This window comes from Pararge aegeria, chromosome 17, assembly GCF_905163445.1.
Source record: "Pararge aegeria chromosome 17, ilParAegt1.1, whole genome shotgun sequence".
Taxonomy (NCBI): domain Eukaryota; kingdom Metazoa; phylum Arthropoda; class Insecta; order Lepidoptera; family Nymphalidae; genus Pararge; species Pararge aegeria.
Window position 1 is genome coordinate 5034524 of NC_053196.1, and position 13870 is coordinate 5048393.

The window sequence follows — 13870 nt, forward strand, 5'->3', positions numbered from 1 at the left end:
AAAAGCGAAAATATGTCTGCGATTTTGTTTAATTGTTCGTTACCTATGTTTGGCGCAACCACTGCACCTTTATTGATAAAGTATTGCATACATATAGTTTTGCAGGCCTGCGGGTGGCGGGTTTAAGGGGAAGTTTGGCATCCGACTATTGACAGGGCTGAGAAGGCGGCGCGGCGTGCCGTGTAGCGTGCGCCTACCTGAGGATTCGGCAGTGACCAGGCCATCGAGAAAAAAAAATACAAATAGTTTGCATCTTTAAAATGGATTTAGAATACCTTCATTTTATCCAGAAAAAGTTCAAGGAGGATTTAAAAGACAGCTTGATTTGATTTTGATTAAAGGATACTTTTATGCCGAAGAACAAACGATTGCCGCGGTATTAAAAAAACGAAAAAACTGCGGATGAAGCCGCGCACAACACCTACTCCTATCATATAAACGCGGGGATTAAATTAAATAACATTCATAAAATATTTTGAAGAATAAACATTATCATAAGATGCCAACAAGATAGCGGATTTTGTATAATACTTACCGCAAATCAGATAGATTGCATTTCAGTTGATTGCTCGTATATTGCAGTGCGAACGTATTGAGTAATAAATTAATATGGCACAAGATGGAAAAATTGAGGATAAAACCTTTTTGATAACTGGCGGTGCTTCTGGACTCGGAGCAGCGTATGTCGAAGCGTTTTTAGCATTCGGGGCAAAGGTGAGTGTGTTCATAATTAAAAAAAAAAAGTTATTTTTAATTTTTTATCGCTTTTTAGCGGGTTGGTTTGTGTAAAGGTTTGTGAACTGATCACAACCCTTCGAGTAATACATATAGATTTTGCTGCAGGGACAATAAGTTAAGATAAGAAGTTCTGATAGTTCACTATGAGTTATTTTGTGATGAGTAAGCGTAAGCGTAAGCTTCGCTTCTTCGCTTCGATCATATTAAAGTAATATTCGATTACTTTAACACGTTACACAACTCGTGAATGTCTTATCTTTCAAGTCAGTTATAAATTACGGTTAACGTAATATTTTATTCTACAACTTTCATGTTTATATTTCAAAGAACTTGCCTGCGACTCGTACATATAGAATTAACTGGTTTTTCACGGTTTAAACTAGCCTAGTCCTCTTTCTACGTAGCAGAAAAAGTAACGCAGACCTTTTAAATATCAGATTTTCGAGCTACCAACCTGCCAACAAATGCCGTCAAGCAATTTCTCGTTCCGCTAAGGTGGCGTGTAGAAACCGATTAGAGGTATGAGTTGAATATAACTGCTGTACCCCTAACTGCCTCTTGCCATGTTAGACTGCTCATCGCTTACCACCAGGTGAGGTTGCGGTCATGGAAGAATTTGTATTGAAATAAAAACCAGTAACCTCTTCTAAAAAAAACTTAGTGTGTCATGCAGAATAAAATATACAAAGTACCTATTTTACGGTTACTAACGGATCAATGTGATATTATTTTATTTGTTAGAAAATAGCCATACTGGATGTCGCCGAGAAAGTTGGCAAAGATTTTGCAGAAAAACTTAACGAAACATACAAAAACAAAGTCATCTTCATCCGATGCGATGTGAGTAAAGAAGAGGACATTAAGAACAGCTTTCAAGAAGTGTTAACTGCATTAGAAAGGATAGACGTTATAATCAACAATGCAGGTATCATGGACGATTCCATAGATGCCTGGAGAACAGCTGCAGATGTCAATTTTGTATGTACATAATTAAATAATCAATTAATTTTCTGTACATAATTAAATAAATCAATCGCAAAGGAGCCATCAATGCCACGAACAAAATTTTTCTGAAAGCACAAACTCTTATACTTGTGTTATTATGTAAGCAATCTTTTCATAACTATTTAATGTAACTTTCCACCAGGTGAAATTGCAGTCAGGAATTTGTTTTATTTTTTATTCCTAAATCATTTTATTCCTAATAAAAAAAAAGTTTGCATTGAAAAGTAATCAAACTTACATAAAGTTAAGACAACTTTATATAAGTTTTCATTTCAAATCTATTTTAAATTTTGCTCGACTACTTGTTTCGAAATGCAATTAATAAAACAAATCATTCTTGATAGCAATGAGGACACAAACAAAATGTTTAAACTTTTGCACAATGATGTGTGGACAAAGAGTATACAAGCACAGCGTTACTCTGGCAGGAAGACTCTGTGGTAGCAACCAGCCGATCGCGATAGAATGGCATTAAGCGGTCTCCTTTCGAAATCAGAAGGGTTTAGGGCGTCGTACACCACGCTGGGCCTGTGACGATTGCTAAACTTCACAGACACGCGACTTTGAGAGTTCTGAGTCATGCAGGTTTCCTGACGATGTTTTCCTTCAACGTTTTCACCAAGTGATATTTTATCAAGCAAGTGTAACTTAAATTAAAAACGCACATGCACAACGCCCTGAAAAGTTTGTGGTGCGTGCCGGGGATCAAACTCGGTGTCCCCGAAAGCGAGGCCGAAGCCTCACTAATACTATCACCGCTTCAAAAGTTTGTAGCGTTTACAATTTCTTCTTTATGATCATCATCATCATCACCGACCTTTAAATTTTCAGTGCTCCCCTCCCTCTCTCACCTGCACTTCCCTTTCATTATATCCAGACCATAGACCCAATACGCCTCTTCAAAATGAGGGCGCAGGCTCTGACGATTATTATCGCTAAGCCTGCACGAAGGCTTAACCGCCGTTAATCAACAAATTGGAGGGATAAGGATTTCAAAAATAACCCCTAATAGTCTGGAGTCAAGCCCTTGTCCTCTAAATCTATAGTCGAACATCCTAACCGCTAGTACATCTCCTTTATTACATTATTTATATTTTCAAGATAGATCAAACATGATTTATTTACTTTCAACATTGTATTGCTTTGCTTTCAGCAAGGTCTGGTGTCCTTCACGAGGAAAGGCATAAGCCACATGCACAAAGATGAGGGTGGATTTGGCGGCAGCATTATCAACATAGCTTCAACCGCCGCCATCGTTAAAATGGATATTCTGCCTATTTACTGTGGCTCTAAGGCTGCTGTATTACACTTTAGTAGGAGCATTTCGGTAAGCATGTACAAATCACCATCGCTCGATCGATAAATTAAAGTATAAAGAAACTATTTAAAAAAAAAATCAACATCATAAACGCTAGTTGATTTTTACAGACTTTCTGCAATAATGAGGTGGTTATCAGTTTTGTTGTTTTTTTTAATCTATGGTCGGGCAAAACTCCGGCATTTCTGATTCTGGTAGAAGGCCCGTGTCCCGCAGCTACGTTAAACCGCATTATCCTGTGGGCCGCTAATGGAATAAAGAATTTTTGCATTTGAATTTAATTACTCATTTACTAGCTACTTTATTCCCAGTCAAAAAAAGGGTCAAAAGAGGTTTTTCTAAAAAGCGTAAGAATCGCGGACGACAGCGTACAATCCTAAAAACCTCAGAATATGAAATACTTTTTATTTTCTAGTCACCTGAATTCTACGATAATACCGGAGTTCGGATACTGACTATGTGTTTTGGACCGACATCGACACCAATTCTGAGCAATATTCAATCTAAGTTTTTAGATCAAAAATTCTCGCAGCAGTTCTGTGCTACTGTTAATTATCCTTATCAAAGGTAAATACCTACTCAGATAAATTGCAACGTAAGTTTATATATTGTTATTTGCCAAAGTTAGAACTCAATGAGCTACATGACGGTAATTTAAAAATTCACCATCGTACCCACTGGAAGACACTTTATTGCTAATTTTAACTTTTGACTGTAATGCCCATTTTCACTAAATCTAGGAATCACCATAATCGAATGCCTAGTGATTTATGTGATTCCTAGACCGAAAAAAAGTTTTATAATCTCCTCGGTGATGATGTCTGACGACGTTAGGCGCCGTCTAAAGTTACGAAACCGATTTAGCGGACTTGTAAACTTGGCAAATGAAAAAATAAAAATTCGGTTTATTTAATAGCCTTAAATCCATTCGAAAAATGACAAACATGATAATAAAAACACAATATACCACACCTTGTGGAAAGAACAATAGACAAGGTTATATAAGGTGCCTTGTGAAAATCGATTAGTGAGGGGTAAATGTATGTAAGAATCTTTTTTGATGAGGCGTTACTGACTATACATTGCCTTGTCTTTGGTTAGTGAAAACGGGCATTAGTGTCTTGCAAATAAACGTGGCATAAAGTCGGAATAGTTATGCCACACCACTTACATTTTAAAGGTTTTCAGCTATTCAAAAGGGGTTTATTTCGAAATGGTCCCATTTAAATTTCGTATAGATCTGATAAAAAGATTCGGAGACAGACAACTGAACTCTTCAAAAAATTACAGCAAACCAACCGCGATTCCTGCTATGCCATAAATATGCATTGTTTACGCAATCAAACAACAGAAAAAAAACTCGGAAACGTTACGCAGATTTATTCAGTAAATCGGGGTACAACCAAAATTTCAATCGAGTTAATCGTTGTAGTACATTTTTTTTGCAACTGGAAGCTAGTTGTAGCACATAGTGTTCAAGGTTGATTTAAGCAAAACTTTATTTTTTTTTTAGTCCGTAAGTATAACAATTATTTAAGAAGTCGGTTTGTTTTTTGTAAGAAACAAATTTATTTCGTTTTAGCGTTGACTCTGCTGTAGAAGCTTTCCTGAAGATGTTCCGCGAAGGCAAGCCGGGATCAGTGTGGCTGTCCACGCGCGACAAACCCGTACAAGACATTACATCCATATTGGACGAAGCCAACAAGCCGTTGCAACTGCTTTTGCTACCTGAAGGTGTCACTAATGTTTCAAAATAAACATCAAAGTATACAAACGTGTTCATTTAAATCTGCTACTAGCTTCGATTTTCGTTTAAATCTCTTGGGTGCCGTTTGCTTTCCCGGGATAAAAAAAATATCCTGTGTCCGCCGCAAGGAAATGTATACAACGTGTAAATGATAACCGAAATATTACTTTACAGGCTTTAGAGGCACATTATTTACCTACTGTCTCTGAGAATTATCCGTGAAACCGAAACGCTTTAATAGTTTTCGAGTAAACCACTGTCACAGTTCACACTGAAAAAATCAGACATAGCCATAACATCACATAAAAAATTAAAATCAAGTGATGTGTCACTTATTTAATCTATTACTTGCTGTTTCTGCGAAATTCGTACCACGGATCTTTTTTTTTTATTACTATTATAATACTTATTATCCTATTCCGGACTAAGAGAAATCAAAAAAACAAATATCATAAAAATTGGTCCAGCCGTACTTGAGTTATAAATGGTGTAACTAGCACAACTTCCTTTTATATATATGTATATAGATAAAGATACGCGTCGTGTAGCGTAGGTACTATTCGAGTGTCGGTCTTTTTAGTTTCAATTGGGTTGTCATTAGTAAACACTTAAAATGTTTTGAATTAGTTTGTATAGAAAAAGAAATATCGTTTTTTTCATTAATATTTTTTGGAGTGAATCCTTATGAAATAATAATGCTCCGTTCAACAGTATTTCGGTTACACATTGTCGCATTTTACGATACACATGATCCAGAATCTTCAATGGACCGATTGAATGTACTCGTAGTAGTTATATAAATTAAATCTGCCATCTGAAGATTTTGGATTAGATTGATGATTAATAAGCTAGGACACCTGATATACATCAAAGCACAATGTCTATGAAGTAAATAAAAGACGGATCACATACAGACTTTTATAACCATTGTTTAATGGATCTGGTTATACCGGTCGTTATTCACTCAGCAGTAGTAGTCACCTGAACTATGATGTGAAATTTAGCTATAACTCGGTGGATTTGGGGCGACATAACGGCTCGTTAAATTAACGGTACACAAGCTCACACGAATTGTATGTAAAACAACAGGCCGAGGGATTCAGCCCACCTGTTATTAATCACCCAAACAATGTCAACGACAGGTTTAGCGGTGAAACTAAACTATGAAGTGATCTTTTTGCTACGAGAATTACGCGGTGAATTTGGGGCGATGTAACGGCCCCGACCTAACATTGCTTACCTATAGTAAAATAATCGTTGACGTGCCGTTGCCCTTAGGCCTAACGGTTCTTTTATTACTACTTTAGTAGTTTGCGTAGTTACTACTACTAGTAGTAGTAGTTACTACTACTAAAGTAGTAGTAGAGGGTTTTGTGACTGAGCTCATCCAATTTTAAATTTCATGAGGTTTAATACCTAGAGCGGCACTGTAGGGCGCAACATGTTCCTTGCATGCCCTGGGAAGTGTTGCTTTCCCCTTCAGACCGGAACACAGCATTGCTGCTTAGCGGCAGAAATAAGCATGGTGGAAGTACTTAAACTGACTTCTACAACAAAATTACTACTAGCTGTTGCCTGCGGCTTTGTACGCGGATTTTTGGGTTTTTCATGAATTCTGTCGAATCTGTACATTTTTCCGGGATAAAAGGCCGCCTATGTGTTAATCTAATATAATCTATCTCCATTCCATAATTCAGTCAAATTGGTTCAGTAGTTTTTGCGTGAAAGATCAACAATCATCCATCCATCCATACAACTTATTTGGCGAACCTGAGCCGCAAGCAGAAGAAGAAGAATCCACATAAAATTTCGCATTAATAATATTAGTAAGATTGCGCAATTTTGCAAGATTTCCCTCTAGGCAAGGAAATAGGATTTTTTTTCTTCCAGCCCAGGAATAAAAAATGGTACCCGCTGGATTTAACAAGAACTCAGACGCGGTCTCGAATAATAGCAAGAATATTATAAAATAGTTTACTTTATTGATAAAGCTTAAAAAAAACTTGAATTAATAGTACCTACTTTTAACTCACCACGATCGTTTACCCCGAAACTTGCCGCGTGGAAGCCTATTAAGGTAGGCTCCAAGACCTACCTTAATACGTTTCATATAGATATATCTTTAACTGAAGAAATTTAGAAAAAACGTCCCATAGTTCGCGCAACAACTTTCGCATTTATAAAGTTTTGACGGCCGATCGGCGCAGTGGGCAGCGACCCTGCTTTCTGAGTCCAAGGCCGTGGGTTCGAGTCCCACAACTGGAAAATGTTTGTGTGATGAACATAAATGTTTTTCAGTGTCTGGGTGTTTATATGTATATTATAAGTATTTATGTATCCTATTCATAAAAATATTCATCAGTTATCTTAGTACCCATAACACAAGCTACGCTTACTTTGGGACTAGATGGCGATGTGTGTATTGTCGTAGTATATTTATTATATTTATTATTTATTAAAGTTAGCTGGGATATAGGGTAGTAAACGCGGGCGAAGCCACAGGCAAATCCTACGAACATATAGTATATAAATGTGAAAGTGTGGATGTTTGTCACTCAATCAACGCAGAAACGGCTGAACGGATTAGGATAAAATTTGTCATGCATGTAGCCTTTGTCATGGAAAAGAAAATAGGCTACCTTTCATCTCGATTCCTTAAGTAGTACCCAAGGAAAATTGTTTACGGGTAGACAGCTTTCAAATTTGGTATGCTATGGAAAAGGACATGTAGGTACATCTCTCAAATAGTTCCCGTGGTATGATTAAAAAATGTTAACGAGCGAAGCTTGAGACCCAATTTTGAAGTCTACGCAGAAGCTAGTATTTTATTAAATGCAATTGCTCGTGAGTTCTTAAGCGTTTTTTTTTTTCAGTTTTGTACAACTCCCAAATATCTCTGCAGACCTATCTTTATGCAAAGCTTCGCCAAAATCAATTTTTGAGTAAATAGTGCATGAGATTTCTTTTTTCAAATGTCGCGTGAACGGTACCCTGATAGTTTTCCGGCATAATAGGTATCATCATAGGTCCAAGCTATATAATATTTATCAACATGGGGCAGTGGTTGAGCCCAACGTAGGTAACAAACAAACAGACACTTAGGGTAGGATTCTTTTTTTATACCATTAAAAGTAAGCCCTTGACTGCAATCCTACCAGAACAGACCAGACCAGAGAATATTTGCCTCCACCTGCACACACGCAACAAAATGGTAGTATAAATATGGTAGATGCTAACTTTTGTAATGAAATAATAACAGAAAATTCGCGAAACTCTTAAACGTCCACATCGATTGGTGCGACGGGTCGGCGCCGTTAAAAGCGGCGCGTGACGTCACGCGTATCGACCGCCCGCCCACCGGCGCGCATGCGTCCGCTCTTCCCTAAGCTCGCACAGCAAATAGCTCGACAAAATGTCGTATACAGAAAAAATAATAATAGTCAATCATAGCCTTTATTCTGACTTTGGATCAGCTTGTCTTGCGACTCTCCTGTACTGTGCTCCGCCACGTTGGTCCAACCACCTCTTCAACATCATATAACACCCTTTTCCTTTGTCTCCCTTTCATTCTTTGATACCATCTCTTGTTCATTTGCTATATCTATCTCTTATCATACGTCCTTTCTAAAGCCTCGTGACATCGTTTACTTTGCTACGTTTTCTAAGTTGACTTTGTCCTAACATTTAATGTTTATAATGTTTCTTGATGGTCGACGACGGTCTTGACGGCCGAGTGGCGCAGTGGGCAGCGACCATGCTTTCTGAGTCCAAGGCCGTGGGTTCGATTCCCACAACTGGAAAATGTTTGTGTGATGAGCATGAATGTTTTTCAGTGTCTGGGTGTTTATATGTATATTATAAGTTTTTATGTATAATATTCATAAAAATTTTCATCAGCTATCTTAGTACCCATAACACAAGCTACGCTTACTTTGGGGCTAGATGCCGATGTGTGTATTGTCGTAGTATATTTATTTTATTTATTTATTTTCATACTATGCGTTATAGGTTTCTAGTTTTCTAGTGTTCGTAATAGTCAAGACAAAAATAACCACTGTCTTTTCATAGGTTGCCTGGAAGAGATCGCTATATAGCGATAAGGCCGCCAAATTGTACGTTCTACCTTATTGTGCTGTTGTATTTGTATCTCTGTAAATTTTCTCTGTGGTGTACAATAAAAGTGTATTCATTCATTCATTCATTCAAGAGGCGACCCATGGTATCATAAACTAGATGCTATCCGCGAGACTGCCGCAAGAAACACGGCCTACGATGCCCCCCCTTGCTTATCAACTTGAGGCGTAGGTATTATGTAGGTAGTAGTAGTAGAAGGTAGGCTTCATGTGCCTTTAACTACACCAGCTACCATGCCCTTCTGAACGGAAAACAGCAATGCGGCTTTGCAGCCGAAATACTCGAAAGTACTTTCCCAAACGAGATCTGTCATCAAAAGCTTTACCACTCATATAACTGCTTACCCTAAAAATGTTTGCAGCAGTGTTATCAGTGGTTGGGTTGAGCAATAAACTTCACCCGAGATTAATGTCTAGGGCTCAGAAGTTCGAAGCCAACGGAAGTGCACCGCGACGCCTGGAAGACTCTGACACCCTCAATCGGTGACAATTCAATCAATGTAGGATGACGTTGGGAAAATTGGAGTTGAGATTAGTCCAATGTGCATGCTATTTCCAGACACCACATCGGTGCATAAATTGTATCTGTACGTACTACTCCGTAGTAGTACGTACAGATACAATTTTCTTTACCTTTTTTACGACCTACTGTACTGCCTCCGTAGGCAGTACAGTAGGTCGTAAAAAAGGTAAAGAAACGAAAAGTCTACCTACCTACCTACCTGTGTACCTACGCTTCATCGCTATTGGTCGGCAGCTGGCTCGCGTAGTGGGGTTGACAGTGTTACATGGATAGAGTTTGTTTTGAAAAAGCGTTTTACAAAGCCATCCGGGAAACAAAGGGTTGGCTTGAGGTTCCTATCAAAGCGTGGGCCTTTTGTTGAATTTCTTGTTTTGTTTTCTAGAGAAATTGATTATCTAAGAGATGTTACTATATACATGTAAATTGACCAGGAAATTATCATAAGTAGAAATGAAATAAAATCTTTTTTATATAACACTGACCTACGACAAACTGTCTTGACACTGTTGACCCTGAAATCTAAAGAAATACATAATATTGTTTATGTAGATGACTGAGCAATATATACAATTAGTTATTAGGTACTTAAAGCGTTTATCGATTAAACTAATTGGCGTATCCAGTTATATCGACAACTAAAATTGCCGTTAAGAGTTTGTTGTCATATGAATTTACTAAATTTCCATTAAGTATAAACCCAGTTCTTTTTCGAGTATCAGATAGAAGTGCAGTTACTAAAACCACCCTGCCTTTGGGTCGTTGTCAGTCTGCCACAGGGTCTAGCCGAACCAAATAATCAGTTTAAAACGTTTATCGCAAAATAGGTGGTACTGCGATCACTATCTCTAGTTCTCTCGGGTATGAATTGCTCTTACTTCATAGCTCAACATTAACTAGACTGTGAAATGGTGATAACAAAAAAAAACCTGGCTAAGTTTGTTGTGGGCTCTTCTTAGACCAGGGCGCGTTTGGAACCCTCCTAGCTTTCGTTTTAAGTTAACGAATGCAGTTATCACCATCACTAACAGTGTGACGTGTTAAATGTATAAACGCTTTATTAGTGCCTGTAATAAGGCCTACAAGATAAAACATTTTTGAATTTAGAATTTTTAATTTTCTAGTTGTACCTCCTAGTGAATTGTACTAGCAAAAGTTTGGGTCCATGCCCTTTTCTATGCTTGTTCTGTAGACACCACAATCTACGAGGCAGTTGGCAACTCAGGGTTTTATTGTGGATTTATGCACAGCAGACGAACATACCGACGGATATCGGAGGCTTACTAATAAGGTCCCGTTCCACCCCTCGTATACGGAGCCCTAAAAGCAACCTTTATTGAGAGTGACACGTGTAACCGTAACGTGGGTTAAAGTGGTTCCATCACGCGATTGTATAATCGGAATCTATAGGTATGACTGCGCAATAGGAGAGGCTTCTGTTATAAATCTAAATCATCAATTGCGACGGGCTGTTAAGTATTTATGTATATTCCACCACTGGGCCAGCGTGGCCTCAGCCCTTCTCATTGTGGTAAGAGAACCGTGCACTGTAGTGGGCCGCTAATTTTGACATAATAATGATGAGGATATATATAACTCCTAAAAATAATCATAACACATAAAGTCAAAGTCAAAGTCAAAAATATCTTTATTCAAGTAGGTGGCACTGTTGATGCGTACATAAGAATTACACGGTAGTGAGATGATGGCGATAACCACATTCGTAAACTTAAAACTAAAGCTACGAGGGTTCCAAACGCGTCCTGGTCTAAGAAGAAGCCCACAACAAACTTAGCCGGGTGCTTTTTTTGCTATCACCATCTCACAATGTCATTTTAAATTATTAGAAGAGCAACCTGGTTAGAGCAATAATTTACACCCAAGCTTTTTTATCGATTACGTAGTCCTTTATACTATAATAGGACTTTTCTTTAAGCTTACGTTTAATACAAACTTTGAACTTTTTAAGAGACATCTCCAAGATGTCAATTGGTAGTATATTGTAGAATTGTATGCAATTTCCTCTGAACGAATTATGACATCGTCATATGACATTATATGACATAACACAAGCTACGCTCACTTTGGGGCTAGATGGCGATGTGTGTATCGTCGTAGTATATTTATTTATCAATAGCCTATAACAGCCCACTGCTGGACTAATGCCCTCTCCCAAGGCAGGTTTACCCATAATCACCACGCTTGACAAGCAGTTCGGTGATTAATGACAAGGTTGCTTGGAAGCATCCGGCTCCGCTTTCAGCTCTCACAAGATAGAAAAATGAATGTTAAAATGTAAAATGTAAATTGTTGATGTTGGAAAAGAGCAACTGCTGAGTTTCTTGCCGGCTTTTTCGCGGTAGAATCTGCCTTCCGAACCGGTGGTAGAGTCACTACACACAGACAGACTTGACGTTTCAAAAGTGCTCATATTAGGCCTACTTGAAATAAATGAATTTTGAATTTCAATTTTGATCGCAGTAGACGGAAGTAGTAGCGAAGTGTGTTGGCAGAATGTGTACAAAAACATATAGTTATATATCAAAATTTTAAGTTTCCAACCCCAAGTGGGTTTCGGGATATACGTTAAGATCAGTCCGACCAGTATTTTTATCTGACTGTAAAAGAAGGGTGATGTTTTTTACCCAAATGCGAAAGAAGGAATACAAACTGGTAGAGCTACAAAATCTTGGAGTAAGCCGATGTTTCCGACTGCGTTCGTGAACACTGTCGCCTAAGATTATTAAAATAAAATCTTGATTCTATCTTTTCAGTTCTTCAATGAATTTAATAAAGATGGCAGATATTGACGACTGCGTCATTGTTTGTGGGTTTATTATATTTATTTGATTTTTTATATGCATAAAAACAACAGAAATTCTGAGCAGACCAACTTGCAGGAAAATACAAGCCATAGATTAGGATCAAAGGTTGCCGCGGCCAATAAAAAGTCGTTTCATAATTGGGATTCCAGGAGGGAGCCTAACCTTAATAAAGCCAGCGGGCATGCGGGCGTACTTCCTACATCAGAGCCAATGTCTTTGATTCGACCTCCGATATAATACAAAGCGTACATTTCTTTGAAGGTTAATTCGAATCGTTCATGCGGAAACTAATGGAAAGTGATGGGAATCTTGTATTTTCAAGGTAAATAGTCTGTAGCTTGAAGCTTCATGCGACTATTTATCATACTTGATACCAGGGCCTCCCAACCTGGGCGTAGAAAGTACAGAGGTAGACCGCAAGGCGCACCTTTTGTACTTCAAAAAAATCTAGATTTTTTTTTTTGAAGTTATACTTCTTTTCGCGCGTTAGGGAAAAATGGTGAGAGTAAATTTTTACGATGCGCGCGCACACTGTCACAAAAAACCGACACCATGAAGTAAGCTAAAGTCAACATTTTAGTTTTTCTAAAAAAGGTTTGACAGTTGACTTTCAACAATTCAAACAAAACCTTTTTTCTATTGTTAGTGTCGTTTTCTCTACAAACGTAGAATAGGGTTAGGGCGTGGGATGCTGCGCCGTTACGAATTTCTTAACTTGTACTCGTAAGTGCGCCGCTCTCATAATAAGCTTGGGAACCCCCACTGCGTCATAAAAAATGTTTGTTATAACCGACTTTATTTTATGCTTGTTACCTCGAACTTTTTCATTTATTAAGAGATTTGGAAAATTATTTTATTTTTTGAACCGGATTATTTTCCAAGTGGTCTCATTTTCTCCAGGTCAAGATTTATCACAGGGATCTTAGGAGGAATCGATTTTACGTTTGTTATCTAGAACTTTGTTACTTATAAAACGATTAAGCAAATCCTATTTTTTTTAAATGTAGATTTCCCAAGTTGTTACTCTTTTCCACCAGGTCAAGATTTATGGAGGGTTCTTGCAGAAATCTATGGAACTCTTCACATCGCCACACCTGTAGCGATTCGAGTATTTTTTTAAGTAACTTGAGCATTTTGTTTCGAAATGTACTAGTCAAGTTAAACTGATGATGAAGAGAACGGATGGCCATCGGGACTACACAATAATAAGTTTTTAGCGGTCTCCACATTACCGAACTAGATGGCACCACAAAAATGCTGCATCGCGCTAGCGAAGTGTTCACAAAAAATTACTATATACCTACAACTTCCGAAGATGAATGTTCTGACCTCGGTCCTCGGCTACGATCACCCGCTCGGAAGATCTTCCTATTGTTACGGTCGAGCGGATCAACAGTACAACTCACCGTACCAGATTGTCTCAACCGGCTAAAAAGGATAAATATTCTAGACCTAAATAAATGCTAACCCAGTCTTTCCTCAATATGACAATTTCCAATGGGAAATCATCATTAAATAATTAAAATATCTATGAACACATCTGCTCATAGTCAAGGACTGATCGCAGGATAACATCAGAGTGAA

At 38.0% G+C, this 13870-nt stretch overlaps 2 protein-coding genes across 2 annotated transcripts in view; one reads left to right on the forward strand and one right to left on the reverse strand.

The window, feature by feature from the left end:
* LOC120630886 (kinesin-like protein unc-104) overlaps positions 1 to 13870 on the reverse strand; it is a 130992-nt gene that overhangs the window by 92372 nt on the left and 24750 nt on the right. The gene's annotated exons all lie outside the window — the stretch shown is intronic.
* Positions 610 to 4818, forward strand: LOC120631239 (15-hydroxyprostaglandin dehydrogenase [NAD(+)]-like). The gene is made up of 5 exons (XM_039900721.1): positions 610 to 714; positions 1480 to 1716; positions 2897 to 3070; positions 3477 to 3628; positions 4644 to 4818. The coding sequence occupies exons 1-5, from the start codon at positions 610 to 612 to the stop codon at positions 4816 to 4818; spliced, it is 843 nt and encodes a 280-aa protein (XP_039756655.1).

Coding starts and splice junctions, on each gene's coding strand:
- LOC120631239 (XM_039900721.1), top strand. CDS start 610: ATGGCACAAGATGGAAAAATTGAGGATAAAACCTTTTTGATAACTGGC. Junction 1,717..2,896: donor CAGCTGCAGATGTCAATTTT/GTATGTACATAA, acceptor CTTTGCTTTCAG/CAAGGTCTGGTGTCCTTCAC. Junction 3,629..4,643: donor GTTAATTATCCTTATCAAAG/GTAAATACCTAC, acceptor ATTTCGTTTTAG/CGTTGACTCTGCTGTAGAAG.